This window comes from Pipistrellus hanaki (genome assembly GCF_964339955.1).
Source record: "Pipistrellus hanaki genome assembly, chromosome: 15".
NCBI lineage: Eukaryota > Metazoa > Chordata > Mammalia > Chiroptera > Vespertilionidae > Pipistrellus > Pipistrellus hanaki.
In genome coordinates, this window is record NC_140517.1 from 12638289 (window position 1) to 12663331 (window position 25043).

Sequence of the window (25043 nt, forward strand, 5' to 3'; positions counted from 1 at the left end):
TTTCCCCATTTAGTGGGCCACGTGGAGCCTTCAGGTTTTATCCTCCTGGATTCTCTCGAGTTTGGAACGAAGGCTAAGAGCCGCTGAAGCTCAGGGAGAAGAAGCCAGTTTAAAAACTGCTCAGTCAAGTTGCCTCAGGAAAGGTCGCGTCCAGTAGATGGGAAGATTTTAAAGATTCTTTTATTTTTGAAGTCTATAAATAATGGATTTCCAGCCTTTAGAACCTTCACCTCTGTTACTAAAAGCCCTTAGGCTTAATGTATAATCATTAATCTTCCCTTCATTACTCAAGATAAGATCCTTTTTTCCCCCCTTAAAATTATTGTTAAATTATGTAAAAGATCAAACATATGAAATGGTTCAGAGAATAGATAACAAACAGTCATAAAAACTACCATCTGGATTTAATGAATATTAACATTTTGCCGTATTTGCTTCAGAACTTTTTTCATCAAAAGATAAAATGTTGCAGATACAGTTGAAGTTTCCTTGGTCTCTCCTCACGCCAATTCCCCTGCTCCATCCTTCATTATCCTAGAGATAACGTCTGTCTGAATGGTGGGGCTCCCTCCCACTCATGCTTCTATATACTTTCATTCCCTTTACTGTATGAGTCTCCACAAGAATATATGAAATTGTTTTGTGTAAATTCAAGTGTTATGCAGCGGCTGCAATTTTGCTTATTTATTTTTATTTAGGCTTCATTTTGCTTATTTATTTAAAAAATATTTTTATTGATTTCAGAGAGGAAGGAAGAGGGTGTGGGAGATAAAAACATGAATGATGAGAGAGAATTATCGATCGGCTGCCTCCTGCATGCCCCCCACTGGAAATGGATCCTGCAACCCGGGCCTGTGCCCTGACCCGAAATTGAACCATGACCTCCTGGTTTATAGGTCAACGCTCAACCACTGAGCCATACCAACGGGGCCATGCAATACCATTTTTATTTTAAAAAAAACTAACAGACAGACCTACTGAAGTTACTAGATTTGCGTATTTGGAAGTATTTTATTGAAAATGAACAAAGTGAGCCTGTCACTTCAAGGAAAACAATTGACAATATCTGTTGCCAATGTTAAAATATGAGTTTTTAAATGAAAATTAGAATTTTGGAACACTTACATCTACCCCAAGAGCTGACAGCTTCCCAGTACTTAAAGATTACTGGCGACATTCACAAATGTGATTTTTTTTAAAAAAAGTATTGCCCCCTTGGCAATGGGCAAGGAGACACCTGATTGGTGGTGTTGGTCTTATATCAGTCAGGGGCAAAGCAGATGTACAGTCCTTAGTTCATCCTAGTTTGATGCCTGTGTCGGTGGCCAGAGCTGTTCCATGCCTGAGTTACATTAAAAAAAAAAAAAAAAAAAAAAAAAAATATATATATATATATATATATATATATATATATATATATATATATTGTACCATGAAATGAACACAATTTTATAATGTATAATGACATTTGGAATATCTGCATAACTCAATGAACCAATATTTCCCAAGTGACAGTTTACAATATTACAAAATTATGTATGAATAAAAAGATCCATTCAAAGTACAAGACATACTTCTGGCAAAGATGGAATGACACGGACACCTTATGATAATGACACCTTATGATAATGACATGGAATATCTTTTCATGGGCTTATTACCCATTTGTATGTATATCTTTTGGGAACTGTTTATTTAGATCTTTTGCCCATGAAAAAAAATTGGATGATGAGGGTTATGTCTTATTATTGAACTACGACTTACTTTTTGGAGGTATTGTAGTAAGCCCTCCCTCCTCCAGGCTTTGATAGAACAGTGTTCTTCTTAAGCTATAAGACCTATCCAGGGTGAATAGCCATCATAAGACAGACAGACAGACACACCACTCTGCTGGAAATAGCATGGCCACAGATGCTTCAAGGTTTCTGGTTTTGTTTTTATTTTTTCCTTCTGTCTCTTTATTTTTTAAAAAAATATATTTTATTGATTTTTTACAGAGAGGAAGAGAGAGGGATAGAGAGTTAGAAACATCGATGAGAGAGAATCATCGATCAGCTGCCTCTTGCACACCCCCTACTGGGGATGTGCCTGCAACCAAGGTACATGCCCTTGACTGGAATTGAACCCGGGACCTTTCAGTCCGCAGGCTGACACTCCATCCACTGAGCCAAACCGGTTTCGACTTTGCTTTTGTCTCTTTAAACTCATATTAAAATTGGGTCCAGTACCTCCGTCTCTTACCAGATATTCTCTAAACTCGCTGCTGTGTTTGTCTTGCAGTTTCCTGGTGATGACATGGCATCTGCCAGCGCCAGCCGGGCAGGCGTGGCCCTGCCTTTTGAGAAGTCTCAGCTCACTTTGAAAGGTGAGTGGCCCTGTGTGGAGTGTTGGTTAGTCATTTGAGCTCCAGCCCAGTCTGTGGGGAAGAAGTGGATTTATACCACACTTGGGTCTGGAGGGCCACAGTCTGTGAAATGGCTCAAGAGTGTAACTTCATTCTCATTGGGTTGTCTTAGTGTAGCTGGAATTCTTGAAGAAGGACAAAAGGAACTTTTGGCAAAAATGATCTAAAATGGTGATTCCTGCCCTAGCTGGTTTGGCTCAATGGATAGAGCGTCGGCCTGTGGACTGAAGGGTCCCAGGTTTGATTAGGGTCAAGGCACATGCCTGGGTTGCAGGCTCAATCTCCAATAGAAACATCAATGATGAGAGAGAATCATTGATTGGCTCCCTCCTAGTTGGTCCGAAGGTTGTGGGTTATTGTTAAGCTGATCGGCTGCCTCCTGCATGCCACACCCTGGGGAGTGAGCCCACAGCCTCCTCATGTGCCCTGACTGGGAATCCAGCTACAATCTCCTGGTTCATAGGTTGTCACTCAACCGCTGAGCCACACCGACTGGGCTTCCTTATTTTCTTTAGGGCTGTACTCAAAAATCACCCTCTTCTAGAATTGTGTACCTGGAATCTGTATAATTTTGTTAACCAGTGTCACCCCAATAAATTAAATAAAAAGGAAAAGGGACAGTCACCCCTTCAACCAGGTTGTCCTGATCTCCCCATCTACAGCCTCTGCTACCCCCCACCCCTCACTTCTATCCTCTTCCCTACTTTGTATTTTTCTTCTCCGCCCTTGTCACTTATTTAACACAATACATATTCTATGTAGTACTTTATTTATTTTCATTATTATTTTTTTAATATATTTTATTGATTTTTTTACAGAGAGGAAGGGAGAGGGACAGAGAGCTAGAAACATCGATGAGAGAGAAACATCGATGAGAGAGAAACATCGACCAGCTGCCTCCTGCACATCCCTCACTGGGGATTGTGCCTGCAACCAAGGTACATGCCCTTGACCGGAATCGAACCTGGCACCCTTCAGTCCACAGGCTGATGCTCTATCCATTGAGCCAAACCAGTTAGGGCTGTTTCCCATATTTTTAGCAACACAGTGTGTTGTAAGACTTTTCTCTTTGCCAGTCTGATTGGTAGAAAGTTGTTTTCTCAGCATAGTTTTACTTAGCATTTTTTAAATTATAGAGATGTGTAGCATTTTGTCATACATTTAAGGGGAATTTGTATTTTCTTTTCTGTGGATTGCCTATTCATATTCTTTGCCTCTTTCTTATTGAGTTAATGATTTTTAAAATAGTCTTGATACATTTTAACTCTTTTCCTTGGCATCTCATTGCTGCGCTGCTCCAGCCCTTTTGAGAAAGAAGGGGTTAATGTGAACTGATAGTTTTTGAATTCGGGACTATAGCCTTTGCTACCTTACCTAATAATTAACAAGCTTACGTTAAGACAGAAGCCTTCCCCTGGGACTTGGTGACCTCCTGAGGTCTCTATTTTGTGTCCATATTATCCAGGAACAGATTTCTCCATTGCATTTCTTCACTGTGAAGTTTCTTACTAGAGTGGAAAGAGCTAACTTGATAATACAGTTGCTTCTCATTATAGATGCATTTAATCTATACGGATCTGATGCTCCCATCCAGGAAATGATGGGGGAGAAAGAGAAAGAAAGATCTGACTCTTTGAATAGCGGGTGGTTCTTCCTGCCGTGCATTTCACTGATGGAGCCGAGAGCAGAGGTTCTCAACCTTTCTAATGCTGCGACCCTTTAATACATTTCCTCAGGTTGTGGTGACCCCCAACCATAAAATTATTTTTGTTGCTACTTTATCACTGTAATTTTGCTACTATGAGTGAATCATAATGTAAATATCTGTGTTTTCCACTGGCCTAGAGTGAAGTATAGGAGATGTTACTATGCTGTTCCCTCTCTTTGTCTCTGTACCCTTGTGCTTTTTTGTTGTGTAATCCTCGAGTTTTGAGATATATTTTTTAAATACATCAAGGCCTTTAAACATAGTCAACTGCTTTATCTGATATTTTACTTAAGAAACAGTGGAGCCCTAGCCAGTTTGGCTCAGTGGATAGAGCGTCGGCCTGAGAACTGAAAGGTCCCAGGTTCGATTCCGGTCAAGGGCACATGCCCGGGTTGTGGGCTTGATCCCCAGTGGGGGACTTGCAGGAGGCAGCCAATCAATAATTCTCTCATCATTGATGTTTCTCTCTCTCCCTCTTCCTTCCTCTCTGAAATCAATAAACATATATTAAAAAAAAGAAAAGAAATAGTGGAAAACAAAATACAGCAAAACAAACAACTGTTTGAAACCTATTGAAAGACAAAATGCCAGGTTCTATCCTGGTGCTTTCCTAAGAGCTTTTCAAGGGTATAATTTTGGCCATATGTGATTTTTGCCTTATTTGTTAACTTTAAGAACGAAATCCTATGTGAAGATGTGACTCCATGTAGAAGAGACTGGCATTTACATTTCATCAAACAGTAAATAAACTTCCTAGATAAACTTGCCTGTATCTCATTACCTTTATTTTGGCTTGTCTTTTAGAAAAAGAAACATGCAACACATCAACCTGCTGCTTACTTATAAATTAGAGGAAAAAAATCTTTCTTTACATTCGAGAGACCTGGCAGACCCCATTAACCAAGGGGTACCCTAGCTTCCCCAGTAGGATAACAGGGTGTGTGCATACGTATACAATGGAACCTATGTAGTATTCTTTTTTATTTATTTATTTAATATGTTTTATTGATTTTTACAGCGAGGAAGGGAGAGGGATAGAGAGAGTTAGAAACATCGATGAGAGAGAGTCATCGGTCAGCTGCCTCTTGCACACTCTCTGCTGGGATATACCCGCAACCAAAGTACATGCCCTTGACCAGAATTGAACCCAGGACCTTTCAGTCCGTAGACTGACGCTCTACCACTGAGCCAAACCGGTTTCGGCCTATGTAGTATTCTTGACAAAAATGCTCAATGTGAATCTAATCATGAGGGAATCAGTCAGGAAAATGCAGAATTTGGCATATTCTAGATGCCAGTTGGTGGAAGTCTTTTGAAGTCATTGCCATGGAAAAAGAAAGGAGAGCATTCCAGCTTTTAAAAGGTTAAGGAAACAACAACCAAATGCAGTGTACTAAGCCGAAACCGGTTTGGCTCAGTGGATAGAGCATAGGCCCGGACTGAAAGGTCCCAGGTTCGATTCCAGTCAAGGGCATGTACCTTGGTTGCGGGCATATCCCTAGTAGGGGGTGTGCAGGGGGTAGCTGATCCATGTATCTCTCACATTGATGTTTCTAACTATCTCTCTTCCTTCCTCTCTGTAAAAAAATCAATAAAATATATTAAAAAAAAAAAAAAAACCACCCAAAAACAAACAAATACAGTGTGCTCATCTTGATTGGATCCTGGATTGGGGAAAAAACAGCTATAAAATTATGTCTGGAAATAATTGAGGAAATTTACATATGGAATGAATATTAGAATTGATACAGCGGGTACCTGAATTTTCTTAGGTATAATGATGGTGATGTGTGGTTAGGTGGGAAGATGTCTTTATACTTACGCATTGCATTCTGGAAAGTATTTAGGGCTGATCTCTCATGACATCTACAATTTACTTTCAAATGGTTTACCACAAAAAAGTGTGTACATATAGACACACACGCAATTATAGACAGCGATAATCAAGCAAATAGATAAAAAGCTAATATTTGGTGACTGGGTAAAACGTTGATAGGAATTCTTTGTATTGTTCTTGCACTTTTCCTAAAGACTTTGCTGAAATTATGTAAAAAAAAAAAAAAAAAGGAAAAGGTAGAAAAACACATAGGGAGAAAAGCTAGAGAACAAAAAAGGAAACATCAGGGAAGAATTCAAAGAATTGGCCTGGGAGCTGGAGACTTGCATTTAGGCTTAGCTCTGGCTCTTATTAGCTCTAGGATTTTGGATATGTTGTTTCACCTCCCTGGATCTTATTGGTCTAATGGTTAAATAAAGGGTTTGAACTCGTTGATTTCAAAGAAAAAGTCCAGCTCAAAATTATAGTCCGTTTGTTAAGGGTCTGCATGCAGAGCTATTCTTGTGCCACCAGGTGGCCTCAGTTAGCCTTGATCAACATGTAAAGTATTTCATTTTTGTGCCCTCGCCCCCATTTCCCAGGACCCCAACCTTTCCCCCCCCCCCCCGGTACCATCCCTTTTTGCTCCTGAATCTTAGCCACAACTTTTGATGTTGTTGTTCTTTGAATTTCTCTCTACCCTTCTTGTGGGCCTGAAGAAGAGAGCTATTGCTAAAAACAACCCACAGGTGGGTTTGTCCTTTGCCAAATTGTGGCCTCTTACAGGACTGTCACCTCTCAGAAGGGTCTGGGAAGGAGAGGTTTGCTAACCCTTGACAGACGGGAGCTCAGGCTAGAACAGTCTTGCTATCATAGTAAGGCATGTCAGTAATATGCTCTTATCTGGGGCATAGAGGTTAAAGACACCTGGACGTGTTTCATCCTAATGACCCGGCATTCTCTTGGCTCATATACGCTCTCAGAGGAGCTTATCTGGCCTTGGGCGGATTCTTTAAAAAAAAAAATATATTTTATTGATTTTTTTACAGAGAGGAAGAGAGAGGGATAGAGTGTTAGAAACATCGATGAGAGAGAATCATCGATCAGCTGCCTCTTGCACACCCCCTACTGGGGATGTGCCCGCAACCAAGGCACATGCCCTTGACCGGAATCAAACCCGGGACCCTTCAGTCCGCAGGCTGACGCTCTATCCACTGAGCCAAACCGGTTTCGGCCTTGGGCAGATTCTTGCTTAGCTTGTGCTCTCTGAGTCCCTGGCTTGCCGGTGCCAAGTGAACATCAGAAAAGCTGCCACATGAGGAGGAAATGCAGATGGTAACAAGCACATGGGAAAAATATTCAGCCTCACTGGTAATTTAAGGAAAGCATCAGAACAAATAAGCAGAGTTCTGGTAATGGCACAAAACATGGTGTCGTCAGGCCGCCCAGTGCCCATCCTGGCTCAGAGCTTCCTGGCTCTGTGGCCTGGGGCAGTGACCCGGCTTCCTCAAACCCGTTTCCTCCCGGCGCAATGGGGGTGATGGCGTATTTCCTGCCTCATGGGTTCATTGTGAGGACTCAGGTAAATGAGGTGTGCTCAGCATAGTATCTGTAAAAAGTACTCTTCATTCTTAGCTGTTATCTTTAAGCCATTTTCTTAAACCTGCGATATTTGCAAAGAATGAGAAGACATTGCACTCAGTGTTGTACAGTGTTTGGTGGACATCTTCCTATAGTGCTCATGGGCATCTACACAGATGTACCCTTTTTAGAAAGGAATTAAGCAGTTTTAGGAACTTGAAAAACATGTTCATAGATTTGGAAGGATACTCAGAAATTCAAGCAAATACTGTGTATACAGTTCTGGTAATTTTCCCAGAGCAAAACATTAGAAGCAATCTATTCATGAATGAAAGAATAGTTAACTAAAAAAGAAAAAAAGAAAAAATGATTAAGTTATGGCATATTCTTATAATGGGCTTGTATTACTGCCTTTTAAAATGGATATTGGGAGGAGAAGAATTTTTGAAGAGTTGGGGACATAAAAGATGAAAGTCTGGAAAGTCTGAATTTACCAACATTTTTTTTTTTTTTTAGGTTAGGAGTGATTTAAAAAATATATATATATTTTATTGATTTTTTTTTTACGGAGGGGTAGGGAGAGGGATAGAGAGTTAGAAACATTGATGAGAGAGAAACATCGATCAGCTGCCTCCTGCACACCCCCTACCGGGCATGTGCCCGCAACCAAGGTACATGCCTTTGACTGGAATCGAACCTGGGACCTTTCAGTACACATGGCGACGCTCTAGCCACTCAAACCGGTTAGGGTTAGGAGTGATTTTTGCTTATTATGCTTCATATTTTTCGTGTGTGTCCTGACATTTTAAAAGAGAAGTTTGTTTTTTTAATCTGGAAAATACCAAAAAATCTATTTTTTGAACAAAACAGCAAAAAAAGAGTGAGGCCATCTGCCACAGGGGGGCAGCTGGGAGCCCTCGGCCTCATCCCGGACTTTTTCTTTCTCTCCTGTCCAGTGGTGTCAGCAAAGCCCAAGGTGCACAGTCGCCAGCATCGAATTAACTCGTTTGTGGAGGTGGCAGTGGACGGACTGCCCAGTGAGACCAAGAAGACTGGGAAGCGAATCGGGAGCTCCGAGCTTCTCTGGAATGAGATCATCATTTTGTAAGAGCAAATCCCTTCTCTTTCAAACGCAGTGATGTGGGGGGGAAGAGAGAAGGCGCTCCCGGGGGGTTGTGGTGGGAGACCCCGGTGTCCTATGGAGCCTCTAAGTCTCCTGCCTTTGGCACCCGAGGTGCCTCTTTAAGTGTTTCCACATCTCTGAGCTCACAGAGTGTTCATTATTAGCTAGGTGGCCACAGGGTCAGCTTTGGGGGCTCAGGAGTGTTATGTGAGCGTCTTCCTGTCGGGTCCCCCTTCCTCTTCCACGTTGTCAGCAATACCTGTCTTCTCCTGAGGCGATCAGAGTGATCGATCTGCTTGGATGTGATGAATCAACTCTTTGTTTTCCAGGAATGTCACGGCCCAGAGCCATTTAGACTTGAAGGTCTGGAGCTGCCATACCTTAAGAAATGAACTGCTAGGCACCGCCTCTGTCAACCTCTCCAACGTCCTGAAGAACAATGGGGGCAAAAGTACGTACGGCGGAGGGGTGGCCGGGGGGATTCACTCAGGAGCGCGGGGAGAGGCGTTGGGAGGCCGGCCGGCTCTCTCTTTTCCCCGCCGATGAGCCCGGTGACGTCGTCTCCTCCAGGCCCGGGGCCTGCAGTGACTCTGCTCCCACGGAGGCCGTCCGTGGGGCGCTAGGAAGGCTGGAGTCTCCTTTCTGCAGACCCCGGCCCCTCTTTCAGCAGCTGCAGCGATGGGAGGCAGTGACTTGCCCCCTTGACCCTTCGCAGGGATCAGTGCTTTTCCTCTGCCTCCCTTTCCCCAGTCCAGGACATGGGACCTGTAGAACCAGACTGGTCAGTGTCTCCAGCCTACACGTTACTGCCCTAGTCTGAGTCTTGGAACAGAACAAAGGAACTGCTGTGTGTGTGCACGTGTGTGTGCACACGTGTGTGTGTGTGTGTGTGTGTGTGTGTGTGTGTGTGTGAGATGTTGTTACAAATAGGCCCTGTGCTTAGTAGGCACTCAATAAACATCTGCTGGCAGCTCTAGCGTCATTACTCAGGGTGCCTCCGCTGCATGGAAACCTAAACCCTAACATCTATTTATTGTTGTTTGTGGTCAGCGGCAGAACCGTGGCTGCGGTACCCGAACCCTCCCTCACAAAAGCCTCTATTCAGAGCAGCACCATATGTGGCGAGGGAAGGCCACAGAAAGAAAGGCTCCCTTTTCCCTTGGAGGCTGCTGCCTAGAGAACATTTTCTGAAAGTGGAGTTAGCTGAAGAGAGGCGCGGGGGCGGGCGTGTGGAGCCTTCGGGACGGCGATTCCAGTGCTTTCTCTCCGGGCCTGTCCTCTCCGACGGGCCACTTGGGTGGAGCTGGGGGCCTCCTCGGCCTTTTTCTTCCTGCCTGGCGCACAGGGATGTGGCGAACCCGACCTGGGCTGTGGGAATTGCTTAACGTCAGGCATACGTCTCTATTTTAGTTCTGCAGGGAACTCCCTGGTGCTCCGTCTTCTGAGTTGGTCTTTATTTTCCCAGACGTTAGGCTGCCTTTTATGATTCGTTCTCAAGTGTGTCATAACTTTTGGGGATACAGTTGTGAGCATTACTCGAATTTGGATCAGCGTCCTTTTCTTTCCCTTTTCATTTGTCCAGTCAACATACTTTTGCTTTTGATTATAAAAAGTAAATGTAGAAAAACCTGGGAATTACTGAAAAGCACACAGACACACAAAGAAAACAAAATGTTCCTGTAAGCACGGCACTCAGTGATCATTATTAACATTTTGATATGTACCCTTCTGAGCTTTTCCCCCCCCTGTGCAAATATATACTAATATCTAAGATATCAATCAAAGCTGAGATAATGAAAGAATAGCAGCATGTATTTTTCTCTTGAAAAGGTATCAAGTATCTTAATTTATTTTTAATTATAAAATATACATAACATAGAATTTATCATCTTAACCATTCTTTTGCTGTTGTTAATCCTCACCTGAGGATATTTTTTTTTTCCATTGCTTTTCAGAGAGAGGGAAATGGAGGGCGGGAGGAGGGAGAGAGAGGAAGAGAGAGAAACATCAACATGAGGGAGATGCAGGGACTCGTTGCCTCCCACATGTGCCCTGACCGGGGGCAGGGAGCGAACCCACAATCCAGATAGGTGTCCTTGTCCAGGAATCGAACCTGCGACCTTTTGGTATATCTGCCGGTGCTGTAACTGCTGAGCAACACCATCCAGGGCTAATGGTTCTTAAATGTAAAGTTCAGTGGCATTAAATACATTCATATTGTCAGGCAGCCATCACCACCATCTATCTCCAGAACTCTTTCTTCTTCCCAAATGTAAACTCTGTACCCATTAAAAACAACAACTCCCCTTTTCCTCCCTTTTCTCAACCTCCTGTTATCCTACTTTTGGTCTCTATGACTGACTACTTCAGTTACCTCATATAAGTGGAACCATACAGTATTTGCCTTTTTGTGACAGGCTTATTTCATGTAGCATATTGTCCTCCAGGCTTACTCATGTTGTAACACATATCAAAGTCTCCCTTTTAAAGGCTGAATAATATTCCATTGTACGAATATACCACATTTTGTTTATTCGTCCATCCAAGGATTCTTGGATTTCTTCTACCTTTTGCCTATAACGTAGTGTGCTGGTAAGAATATGGGTGTACAAATATCCCCTTACGTCTCTGCTTTCAATTACTTTGCATATATATACTCAGAAGTAGAATTGCTGGGTAATGTGTATTTCCATTTTCACTTTTTTGAGGAATCATCATACCATTTTCCATAGCTGCTGCATCATAAAATATATCAAGATAACTTTAATTTTTCTTCCAAAATTCAGTTTTGATGACCGCCTGGTAGTAGTCTATTAGATGGCTGTAGGAAAAATTGAACATTTGGGTAGATTTCAGTACCCGTATTTCACAATCACAAATCCTATATAATAAAAGGCTAATGTGCAAATTGACTGAATGGCAGAACAGCCGGTTGCTATGATGTGCACTGACCACCAGGGGCAGACACTCAATGCAGGAGCCGCCCCCTGGTGGTCAGTGCTCTTCCACAGGGGGAGCGCTGCTCAGCCAGAAGCCGGCTCGCAGCTGATGCGTGCAGCGGAGGTAATGGGAGCCTCTCCCGCCTCTGCTGCCGGCGGGCGATAAGGAGCGAGGGGTCCTGGGCTTCAAGAGGGATGGCTGTTTACCAGCTTAGGGGGGGTCGGGCCTAAGCCAGCAGGCGGACATCCCCTAAGGGGTCCTGGACTGTGAGAGGGCACAGGCTGGGCTGAGGGATTTCCCCCCGACTAGTGCACGATTTTCACGCACTGGGCAGCTAGTAACACTATGATAGACTTGAAAGTTTTTATTTATTTATTTATTTTATTTTTTATTTTAAAAATATATATTTTATTGATTTTTTTTACAGAGAGGAAGGGAGAGAGATAGAGAGCTAGAAACGTCGATAAGAGAGAAACATCGACCAGCTGCCTCTTGCACACCCCTTACCGGGGATATGCCCACAACCAATGTACATGCCCTTGACCGGAATCGAACCCGGGACCTTTCAGTCCGCAGACCGACGCTCTACCACTGAGCCAAACCGGTTTCGGCGACTTGAAAGTTTTTAAATCTTTCTGCCCATTGTTTACTTGAGATGAATGACTGCAGATTTATTTATTTTTTTTTACCTATTTGATAATTAACATTATATCAGGTTTGCTCAATCTGTTTTTTTGACTGTAGTATTTTAAAGTAAATTATAGATGTCTCAGTATTTTATCCTAGATTCTTTAGCATGCATCTCTTAAAAATAGGACATTTTCTTACATAATTATCATACCATTATCACACCAATCGTATTAACCAGTCGTGAATTCTTTATTACCACCTATTACCCAGTTTATGTTTGATTTTATGATTTGTCTCAAAGTGTTTTAAAATTGGTTTGCTTGAATATGGATTTGGTCCGGGTCCTCTTGTTGCATTTGGTTGTTATTTCTGTGAAGCTCCCCCCACTCCCCCCTTCTCTCTGCTTTATTGAAGGTGATTCAGTGTTTTATTTTATTTTTTAATTTCTTTATTGATTAAGGTATCACATATTTGTCCTCAATCCCCCATTCCAGTCCCCCACTCCTCCCCACTTATGTTCCCACCCCCCTGTTGTCCTTGACTAATGGTTAGGCTCATATGTATGCACACAAGTCCTTTGTTTGATCTCTCTGATTCAGTATTTTAAAGTATGCTTATTGCCTTATCCGTTATTCATTTTTATATTGAAGTGTGTAGTTTTCACTGTTAGTTTTCAAAGAGCTCTTTATATGTTTTTATTTTATTTCAAAAATTGACTCTTAGAGAGAAAAAGGGAGAGAGAAACGTTGATTTGTTGTCCCACTTATTTATGCATTCATTGGTTGATTCTTATATGTGCCCTGCCTGGGGCTCGAACTCACAACTTGGCATATTGGGACAACGCTCTAACCAACTGAGCTACCTGGCCAGAGCTGAGCTCTTTATATATTAAGGCTATTATTCTTTGTCTTATAATTTGTAAACATTTTTCTACTTTTTCATTTTAATTTTTTAGGTTTTCATTTTCTTTTTCCAAACAGATGTTTTAAAGTTTCTGTAGCCGAATCTGTCACTCTTTGTATTTGCAACCTTTTCTTTTATGATTTGAAAGGCTTTTCCCATTCTGAGATCTGGTAAATAGTCACCTCTATTTTTTTCTAGTTCATTATGATTTTTATTTTTCACCATTTTATTCTTCATCCAAACAAATTTATTTTTTGTGCACAGTGTGAGTAGGGATGCATTTACGTTTTCACAAATAGTTAACTGATAGCTTTATTATTGCTTATTGAATAATCCATCTATTTCCTCTTTGATTTGATTTGGTATCTTCAGCATATATTAAAAGCAGATTTATACTTGGGCCTGTTTATGGATTTTCCATTTCATTTGTTGTTTTAAAACCTTTCTGTCTTAGCTATTGTAACATTATGTTTTAATCTCTGACAGTTCAAGTTCCTCTTCTTTTCAGAATCTTCTTCTTTTCTTTGCATATATGACATCATAACATGGACTAAATTATTTTCTCAAATTTCCCCTCTTTCTACTTTCTTCCCCTCAAATCCCTTGGGGTTTTATTAGAATCTTATCATTTAAAAAATTCTTTTATGGAGAATTTCCATACAGATTCTTTGTACGCAGGAACACAGATGTCTCTAAATTCATTCAAATCATTTTGAAGCTATCTTTAGATAGACTCTTTTAATTTAAAAAATAATTTTGCTATCATTTTTAATGGTATCTTTCCCTATTAGGTCTTCTAACCTGTTTTTAGTCTACAACTATTAGTTTCTGCATTTTCTTTTGTATTCTGTCAGTTGCTGAATCCTTAATATAGATTTAAATAGTTTCTTTTGACTTTTCTTGGGAGATATTTATGTGGTTTCTAAGACTGATAATTTTGCTCATCTTATTAGATAATTATACTTCTTTTTCTTGTGAGTTGCTTTGTGTACACGTTCCTGTTTTAGTGGTGATGGAGCGGGTGTATGGCCGAGTCTAATACCCGTGCCTCTAGTGACTCCCCTCTGGGTGAAAGGCTAGGCGTTAGTAACCTACCTTCTTGGTTCATTCATCATTGTTGTTTTTCTTTTAAAAATCAGGAAAGGGGTTGAATTTTTAGCAAATAACTTCTAAGCATCCTTTGGGATAATTATGTGATTTTTCTTCCTTCCATTTATTTTTATTAATTTTCTAATAGTTACAATTTTAGAATTTCTAGAATACACTTAAGCGCTCATGCTAGGTTATTTCTTGAAAGTTTTGTTAGAATCGCTTGTTAATATTTTATTTGGGGGCTTTCCACCTATATTCACAAATGACGTTTGTCTGTAGTTTTGTACTATTTTCGTCGGCTTTGGAATTGAGGTTTAGCTAATTTTATTCAGTAAGTTGAAGTGCTTTCCAACTTGGAGAACAGACTGTGTAACATGGGAATTATCTGTTCCATGAGTACAGGAAGGAGCTCACCCATAAAACCAACCGGGTCTGGCAGCTTTCTTTGAAATAATTCTTTGATGACTTTTTTCAGTATTTTCCCCCATAATGATTTGGTTTGTTCAACTTTTCTGATTCATCTTGCATCAATTTTGTAGTTCATATATCCTGAGAAAATTATTTTATGAGATTTTCAAATTTATTAGTGTAACGATTTTAAATAGCATTCTCACTTAAAAAATGCTTTTAATTTTCTCACTTAAAATTTTTGGTATTTATATTTCCCCCCGATATTTTTCTTGACTAGCATTAATACTTTTGTTTTAACTCTTGGTTTTTAATTGATTTTTTTCCCCCCCAGAACTTCTTGGATTTAGTTATCAAGTGTACCGTATTTCCTAATATTAATTTTTACTTTTAGCTTTATTAATTTTTTCACCGATTTGCCCTTAGACCTGTTATATATATATATATGTCTTATTTATTCAGTCAGTCAATCAGTAAGTAATTTATTACTTTTGAGTTGAAAGCTTAGTGCATTTAGTGATTTTTCTTTTTTCTGGTTTCATTTTTCTGGTTTAATAATGAAAACGTCGTTTTTAGAGTTTAAAGTGAAAGTGAGAGTATTAGTAAAGCCGTGAGACAGAAAGTGGCTTTTCCACAGCAGAATAGCTCCCGTTTAGCAGAACTTGCCTCCTTTATTGAGGTTCACTTAATGGGGGGGGGGAGTAGCACATTCAGTAAGAGGGAGGGATATTCAGGTCCCTCCAGGGAAGGGAGTAGGTTTCTCAGAGGAGCTTCCCCGGCCGCGCTGTGAGCTTCCCGTTTCTGACCATGGCGTGAGGACCACGCTGTTTAGCATGCTCGTGTTTTATAATGAGCAGATCATGAGGCCAGGGGGTTACTGTTCGGTGGAATGAGTTGCCGGTTTGGGGGAGGGTCTTCCTTGAAAACATTGTCGCTCTGAACTTGCCTTTGACGTTGTCTGTGGCAGCGGCCGCAGCTCCTGCCGCTCCTTCCAGCACCAGTCACAGCCCTTGGGGTGTGTGGCCGGGGTGAGTGGTGAGGAACGTCCCACCCGAATGGAAGCCGGGGATTGTCGCAGTCAGTGGGCTTCTTTTTCTTAGAAAAGCAAGTCTTCCAGGGTGACCATGACCCAGCTGGAACGCGTAACATTCCAGCCGTGTTTCCTCCCGGCTTCTGTGGGAGCGGGGCTGTTCCTGGGGATCACGCATCCGTCACGTCGGGAAGCGGTTATGAACACGTAGACTCTGGAGTCAGACTACCTGGGCTTGAGTCCTGCTTCCATCAGCTTTGTGACATCGGGCAGTCTCTTAACCTTCTGTTTCCTCTTCTGGAAAACTGTTGTTTTGAGATTAAGTGAGCTGACAGCATCGCCTGATACATATAAGTATGTAGAAGCAGTAACAGTGTTAGAAGTTATTGTCTCCTCTGGTGCTTTTCTTTTTTTTAAAATACATTTTATTGATTTTTCACAGAGAGGAAGAGAGAGGGATAGAGAGCTAGAAACATTGACCAGCTGCCTCCTGCACACCCCTTACTGGGGATGTGCCCGCAACCAATGTACATGCCCTTGATCAGAACCGAACCTGGGACCTTTCAGTCCGCAGACCGACGCTCTATCCACTGAGCCAAACCGGTTTTGGCTCCTCTGGTGCTTTTCTTCCCAAAGATTGGGAGGTTTGAATCCCAGAGATGGGCAAGAGAGACACTGTTTCCTGAGGCGGGACCTTGCCTGAACGGGAGGCAGGCGTGAAGTTGTTCCGGGGAGAACTCCAGGACCGAACAAATACAAGAGGTCTGGGGGCCGCGGAGTGGGGGCGGACATCAGTGTGGGATGCCTCGGCACCATGGTCTGGGGGCCTGCGCCCCTCGGGGAGCCGCTGAGCTGAACGTTTCCGGAGTGGGGTCTCAGTATGAATTCAGTCTCATGGCCAGTGGGTCACAGTGTGCGAGGTGGCTTTTCTCACCGCGGCCTGCTCTTCCTGAAACCGTTTTTCCTGGGAAAGGGCCTGGTGAGTAGCATTTTTCTGCTCCACGGGACACGATTCCTTCTTTCACTGGCTCCCTAGTGTTCCCTGGTGGTCTTGGAAGTTGACTGGGGAGCTCAGCTGGGGTTTTTTTATGCCTTCCCTTGGCAGAGGGATGCTACGGCGGAGGGTCTACTGTGGGGACATGGAGCTGGCTGTGGCTGCAGAAAGGATTTGACCAAAAGGGCTGGTTTGACTCGTAAGAACAGCTCTAGACATCTCTGTGTGGAAGCCAGATTTTGAGGCTGAATACTGATTTTTTAGATAAAAACGTGTTTATTAGGGGAATTTTTAGACAATCCCCATCACCCAGTGTCTGTTTTAATCAGGACCCAAGACTCAGTTTTCTCTTATAGCTCTCCTCTTCCTCATTCACCATGCAGGCCGTGGCACCACCAGAGTGTCCTGCTTTCAAGGAGGGAAATATAGCATCACTGTCTTTACCAAAATTTACCAAAAAGTCTTGCTTATAAACTTAAGGACTTCAGTCTCAGAGCGGTTTTTGTGAATTTGACCCCAAAAGCAAGAGAAGGAAAGCAAAAATAAATGAATGTAACCACATCAAACTCTGCACAGCGGAGGAAACCATCCAAGTGTGGCCTCCGGACCAGCGACATGGCCTCCAGGCCTGGAAACATATCAGAAATGTACATTTTGAGCCCTTATCCCAGACCGGAGGAATCCGAGCCCTGGGTCCGGGTCCGGATCTGTGTTTCCACAAACCCTCCAGGGGATTCTGGTGCGTGCTCAAGTCTGAGAACGCTGAGCTACCACTTGGGAAAAAATAAAGTTAGATACCTTCCTTATACCAACACTTGTGGTGGGTTTTCTCTCTTTAGTTTGTTACACATTTAACCCTTTTATCAGTCTGGAGTCTATCATGTGGGATGAGGACCTAAAAGCCTCACTGTTTTCATTGGAGCGGGTTTCACCATCAGGTTGGATGTACCTCTTCCCACTGCTTGTCTTCCAAACTTGGCTCTTGAGTTTTCCAGACAGATGTTATAGATACAGATGCCCGCCCGCGCGCGCCACACACACACACACACACACACACACACACACACACACAAAGACATGTATAAATAAACATCTGCTTCTGTGTCTCCTGAAACACCCTAAGTTCATACTGAAACCTCTCATTCTAATCCACCTCCAGAGTTCTTCCTGACCTTTCTTCATTCTCTATAAGAACCCTGCTTCTTAACGGCATCCATGTAATTATGCATTTCCTCAGTTCTACAGTGCACAGGAGACTGGACCCGTACCGCCATGATCAATGAGGCTGACTTCAGAACACTCCTTGTTTATGTTACTCTCCATGTTCTCTGTATGTCTCCTTTCTTTCCCCAGGTGTGTCTCTCATATTAAAGAAAAAAAAAAAAGAAAAAAAGCAAGCAAAGCAAACAGCTCCTTATTTATTTAAAAATCTTATAAGCAGAGGGTTGTTCCAGCACTTTATGTTCCAAGAACAGATAGGCCAGTCAGGAGGGGCGCACCGCTCTCTATAAGGATGGTGTGTTCTGCTGGGTGGGCCGTGCCCCTCACCGAAGGCGTGGCTGACGGACAGTGCGTGCATTTATTTTAAAGTAAACACACCGCTGTTTTTCCAGTTTTTCAGTTGAAAGGTAAATAAAATGACTGATCCTTGGAATCTGAGTCAGAAGGAGAAGAGGAGAAAATGAAAAAGAAAAAAGCTCTACAGAGAAAATTTTAAATTTGAAAAATTGTTCACTGTTTCTTCAGCTAAGGAGGAGGTGGGCAAGGGACACGTGTGAAAGGCAGTATGTGATTGTCCTGAAAGCTGGCAGGGAGATGTTACTTAGGACAGAGCTGGGAACTTGAAAAGGCCTGGTGGTAGAAATGGCTAAATCAGCCGAAGCTGGTTTGGCTCAGCGGTAGAGCGTCGGTCTGTGGACTGAAAGGTCCCGGGTTCGATTCCGGTCAAGGGCATGTACATTGGTTGCGGGCACATCCTCGGTAGGGGGTGTGCAAGAGGCAGCTGGTCGATGTTTCTAGCTCTCTATCTCTCTCCCTTCCTCTCTGTAAAAAAAATCAATAAAATATATTGAGAGAAAAAAAAAGAAAAGAAAAGAAAGAAATGGCTAAATCAGTTCTGCAGAGCCAGTTATCTGTATGAACCTGCTAAACCACAAGACCTAGTAACTTCAGTCTCATGGAATGCTCACAGGACATTTTTGAGACATTTTCTTGTGCTCCACAAATTGAAATTATTAATATTTATTTTTTTATTAAAAGTAACATATGCTCCTGAAACTGAAAATTTTATTACTATTTTTCTGATTATTATTATTTCATGATTATTGAAAACAAAGACAAAAATATTCTGAGTGCTTTGTATGTATTAGGCATTGTTTTGTTGAATCCTCATATATATATTAAATTTTATTTAATACTCCATCACACCTTCAAGCTAGCTTGTGTCCCCATCTCCTTTGCTGAGGGAATGCTGCAGACATTATGTACTTTGCCCGAAATCATACAGTAGGTGGAGGCAAAGTTGGGATTTAACCCAGGCCTTTTGATCTCAGAGATTTTGCCTGTAACTTCTGCATATACTATCTTCCAATGAAGGAGAAGTTTAAAAATCACTTGAAATTATATTTTTCAAAGCTAATCCTGTTAATATTTAGTTTTATATCCATTAAGCTTTTTGTGATATTGTAAGTCGTGTGTGTGTGTGTGTGTGTGTGTGTGTGTGTGTGTAACCTTTTAACGAAAGTAGAAACTCACTATACGTACTGCTCTATAACTTGGCTTTTTTTTAACCCATTTTCCCCCTCAATAAAAGTATATAATTTTTAATAGCCACAATAGCTTTTTTAAAATGAAAGCACCATAGTTTAACCAATACTTTATTTTATTTATTTTTATTATTATTTAAAAAAATCTTTTCATTGCCGAAACCAGTTTGGCTCTGCGGTAGAGCGTCGGTCTGTGGACTGAAAGGTCCCAGGTTCGATTCCAGTCAAGGGCATGTACATTAGTTGCGGGCACATCCCCAGTAGGGGGTGTGCAAGAGGCAGCTCTCTATCTCTCTCCCTTCCTCTCTGTAAGAAAAATCAATAAATATATATATTAAAAAAAAATCTTTTCATTGATTTTAGAGAGGAAGAGAGAGGAGAGAGAGATACAAACATCATTGATGAGAGAGAATCATTGATTGGCTGCCTCCAGAACACCCCCCTCTGGGGATCAAGCCCACAACCCGGGCATGTGCCCTGACCAGGAATCGAACCGTGACCTCCTGGTTTATAGGTCAATCCTCAACCACTGAGCCACACTGGCTGGAGTAACCAATCTTTTATTGATGGTTATTTCTATTTCTTAGTATAAGCAAGACTCTTTTTTTCAAAAATTAAATTTATTGGGGCTACATTGGTTGATAACATTATATAAGTTTTAGCTGTACAGTTTTATATCATCTGTATATTGCATTGTGATATACACTCAAATCCTAGTCTCCTTCTTTCACTATATATTTGACCACCCAAATTCTAGTCTTCTTCTTTCAACATATAGTTGACTCCTTTTATCATAGTCATTCTCTCTCCACCTTCTTCCCCTCTGGTAATCACCTTGCTGTTGTCTGTGTCTATAAGTTTATTGTTTGTTCATTTGTTGCCTTTTGTTTTATATTCCACATTTGAGTGAAATCATATGATTCTTATCCTTCACTGTCTGACTTATTTCACATAGCATGATACTCTCAGGATCCATCCATGTTGTTGCAAATGACAATAATTCATCTTTTTTTTTTTATAGCTGAATAGGTATATAGGTACCACATCTTTATCCAGTCATTGATTGAAGGACAATTTGGTTGTTTCTATGTGTTGGCTATTATGAGTATATCTTTATGAATAAATGTGTTAAAGTTTTCCAGATAGATACCCAGAAGAGGGTTTGCTGGGTATTATAGTAGCTCTATTCTTAATTTTTTGAGGAATCTCCGTACTATTTTCTGTAGCAGCTGCACCAATTTACATTCCTATCACCAGTGTTCGAGGGTTCTCATTTCTCTGCATCCTCTCCAATACTTGTTATTTCTTGTCTTATTGATAATAGCCATTCTCACAGGAATGAAATGATATTTCATTGTGGTTTTGATTTGCATTTTCCTTATAGCTAGTGTAGTTGAGCACCTTTTTATTTATCTGTTGACTTATCTGTATGTCTTCTTGGGAAGTATAAGGTCCTCTGTTTATTTTATAATTAGATTGCTTGTGTTTTGTTTTTTTTTAATTGTTGAGTTATATGAGTTCTTTATATATTTTGGTTATTATTCCCTTAGCAGAGGTCTCATTTACAAATATCTTCTCCCATTTGAATACTAATTCTGTTGCCTTTATACTTTATTGGTGGTTTCCTTTGCTGTGCAGTTTGATGTCCTCCTTGACATCATCTTTCTGTTACAATCCACATCCATTCTGTGAGCAAGTCCCGCCCTGTTACCTTCAAGATATGTTCGAGGATCTGATAATTTCTTACCATGATTTCTCCTATTACCCTTGTTCAAGTCATCATCACTTTTCAACTGCTGGGAGTCAGTGGCCCCCTAAACGGTCTCCCCGAACCTGCCTTTGTCTTGCTACAGTATATTTTTGAATCAGCAGCTAGAACAATCTAAACTGTGAGTCGGATGTATCATTCCTCCAATGATTTCCCATTGTACTAGGAGTAAAAATTAAATGTTCTTCCTTTAATAGGCTCAATAGGTCCTTTGTTATCTTCCTGCCACCTCTCTATTATCTCATCTCAACCTTTCTCCTTCCCTCTCCAAACCCCCTCTGGCCCACAGGCCTCCTCCTCATTTCTCCACCCACCGGTGCTCTTGCCTCAGAGGCTTCGCATTGGCCTTACCTTCTTTCTAAGCACTCTTCCTCCGGTGACCTCATGGCCTGCTTCTTTACCCTCTTCCAGTCTACCCGGATGCCACCTCAGTGAGGCCTTCCCTGACCAGTCTGTCTTTTTTTAAAAAAAGGGTCCAATTCAATGGTTTTTGAAAAATTTACCAAGTTTTGCAACATCACCACGAACTTTCCCAATAAGATTCCTCATACCCAGTTATAGTTCATTCCCACTCCCACCCCCAGCCTGTGGCAATCAACGTATCTGAGTTCTTTCTCAGTCATTTTGCATTTTCTGGTCATTTGATACAAATGGAATCACAGCAGTATATGGTCTTGACCAAACTGTCTTAATTGTGACTCCTCCGTATTCAACTTTTCCTGTTTCCTTTCCCTGATTTATATCCTTTAAAAAAAAAAAAAAAAAAAAAAAAAAAAAAAAAAAAAAAGCAATATTCTCATATAATACTACCTATTTCATGTATTCATCTCACTTATTATCTTCTCCAATGAGAATGTAAGCTGCTTGGGGCAGATATTGTTTGATGTCTGTTCACTTGTGTACACCTTTCCATCCCTATGCCTAAAACACATAAAAGACACTAATATAATATAATATAATATAATTAATGTAATAGTGGTATATTATGTAAATTATATTGAATTAGATTAGTGAGGTGAAAGTATTTTCTTGTGAGGAAGGTTTTTGTGGCTAGTGCCATGGCTCACGTCCGAGGCAGAGCTGGGACCAGGGCCATGCTGGGTGGCCACTCCGGGGAGCCCGTGGGCCGAGTACTTCCTGGCCTCCAAATGCGAGCCTTTGTTTCATTTTACCCATCCGGCTGCAGTTACATCAGTGACTACTGTTTTCTTGATTGGCACCAGATGCCAGGCGTTGGGATTTAAAGCATCTTTAATAGCCCCTGAAAAGCTCTCTGTGTGTTGCTTTCCATCATGCTGCACCTCAGGCAGCTATGGCCAAGCCAGAACCTCAAGGAATTCCCGAGGAAGCCAAAGCCACCCCCTCCCCAGCCCCACCGCCCAGCTTCTCCACATTACAGCCGGGCCCGTTCGTGGCTTCAGCGTCAGCGGAGAGCCGTTGGAAAGAAAAGGTCCTTTTAGCCATGGGTCTCAAAAGTAAACACACGGGCCCCGGCGATGTGTGTGCAAAGAGACCTGCCTCTGCGGCGCCGGCGGAGGGGCCGCCTGTGAGACCTTCCTGGAGGGAGGAGAAAGGCTTTCTGTCAGCGGCTCCTCTCCCTGTGCGCCGCTGCCGCCTCTGCCCTGCTTCCCGAAAATAAGACAGTGTCTTATATTCATTTTTTCTCCCAAAGTTGCGCTAGGTCTTATTTTCAGGGGGTGTCTTATCTTTCCATGCGCTAGGTCTTATTTTCGGCGGATGTCTTATTTTCGGGGAAACACGGTAGAATGTTCCATAAATGTATATTGGCCTTGGAAGTTGGTCACCCTCATGGGAACGCATATCTGAGCAGAGTGATCCCACCCCCGCAAACAAGCATGTCGGCCACGGCTGGTCCCCTCTTCTGGAGGTGTATTATGACACTCTGCATCTGAGACCATTGTAGGTGGTCAAGACACCTTTTCCCTCTTTTTCTTTTTATTTAAAAAAAATTTTTTTTTAAATTAAATTATTATCTGTGTACACATTTTAACATTGTCCCTTCCCTCCCACACATACCCTCCCTCCCCAGAGTTCTGTGTCCATTGGTTGTACTTATATGCATGTATACAAGTCCTTCGGTTGATCTCTGATCTCCCCCAGATCTCCTTCCCCTCCCCGCTGTAATGTGACAGTCTGCTTGTTGCTTCACTCTTTTTCTTTTTAGATGTAAGAATTTTTCAATGTTGGGCCAGGGTTCTGTGTGAGAGGAGCTGCTCGTCTTCTGTATCGGCCTTTCCTTCGGATTGTGAGACCTGCCTGGAGCAGGGGAAGGGCATGAGGTTTACTGACCTGTGAGCACTGGGCTGGACGCTGAATGCAGCGGAGAACAAGGCTGACAGGCCTGGGGCTTAGGATCTGGAGAGGAAGGCGGACAGAGGTTACAGATCACTGGAGCACACAGTTCCAGCTGTGAAGGACGGGATGGAGGAAAGTGCCGGACGCTCTGGGACTGTGTCCCTGGGCCTTTCCCTGGCCTGGGGCGGAGGGATGGCTAGGAAGGCTGGCCAGGGGAAGTGACAAAATCACCTGGACTCCAGAAGGATCGGCCAGGCCAGCAGGGGAAAAGCATTCCAGCTGAGGGAACAGCATGCGGGAAGATTTGAGGCAGGAATGAACTGGGTGCATCAGGTTACCAGAGAGACCCCTGGGGCCAGCCAGGTCTGGTGAGTGACACCTGCTCAAAATGATGACCAGAAGGGGCAGGGAGGAGGCGTCAAGCAGCCCAATAGAAATAATGTGGGCCACGTATGTAATTTCGAATTTCCTAGCAGCCACATTTAAAAAAGTAAAAACAAAACAGGTGAAATTAATTTCAGTAATAGATTTATTAAGCCCAATAGATCCACAGTGCTATCATTTTAATATGTAATAACTATAATGATAACAATTAATGAGATACTTTGCATTCTTTTTTCTTTTATTTTGTTTTGGTGTCAGGTCTTTGAAGACTTGGTGTGTCACTTACACTCATAGTACATCTCTGTTCCGACTGGCCACATGCCCGATGCTCAGTGGCCACATGTGGCCTGTGCCCCCACAGTGGCCAGTGCAGGTCTAGAGGATAAGTTACACAAGGAAGGCTTGGAAAATTTTTCTTCCAAACCGGGTTGCTGTTAATGTAGGACTGTTCTAGAAACTTCTTCCATTCCTCTTAAGGTGTCGTGTCATCTCCTTGAGGACCCAAGCTGTGTCTAATTAGCAACATAGTGTCGCCTTCTAGCCGGACAGCTGCTGCAGGCATGAAATGGTGCCTTGCCCAGAGCCACGTGGCGACAGAAAAACGAGACTGTTGCCTCCATAGGAGCTGTTTCCGTCCCGTTGCCAAGAAATAAAGAAATTCAGCTTTCCAGATCTGAACCATTTCATCTGACGTTGGGCCTCTGCCTTGCCAGCTATTTGCGAGTGGCTCCCGCCTGATTGCCCTTCCAGGCTCCCAGGTCCTCCCAGGGGGACACTGCGGCTGCCGGAATCCTGTGAAGATCAAACCTCATTTATCTCATTTGAATGTTTTACTTCCCCTTCCCCTTTGGTCTTCCAGGACTCTAGGAGCATTTTTCTCAGAGTAAGAGACATTCTTGTCGGAGGGTGGTGTGTCGGGAGCGAAAGCGATGCTGGCCCAGAGTGAGAACGCCACAACCACACACGCGCGGTGCAGTCAGTGCGACGTCAGGCACAGAGGGGGCTTTTCCTTAGTGCAGCCCGGCCTGGGTGGGGGATCTGCTTATTACGTACAGGACAGAAAGGCACACGTTTCTTCCCCCCCCCCCCCCCCCCACATTTCTCTGAATATGATGTCTGTGTCTTCTCTCCCTCTCTTAATTAATTAATGCTTATTTGCACATGTATTAATGAATTCATTC

The 25043-nt window shown here is 42.4% G+C and overlaps 1 protein-coding gene across 1 annotated transcript in view; it reads left to right on the top strand.

Moving 5' to 3' along the window:
* WWP2 (WW domain containing E3 ubiquitin protein ligase 2) overlaps positions 1-25043 on the top strand; it is a 117190-nt gene that overhangs the window by 14183 nt on the left and 77964 nt on the right. Inside the window, exons 2-4 of the mRNA XM_084861021.1 lie at positions 2281-2365; positions 8466-8613; positions 8962-9083. Of these exons, the coding sequence (XP_084717147.1) occupies positions 2296-2365; positions 8466-8613; positions 8962-9083 (340 nt within the window). The 5' untranslated portion in view covers positions 2281-2295. The remainder of the gene's footprint in view (positions 1-2280; positions 2366-8465; positions 8614-8961; positions 9084-25043) is intronic.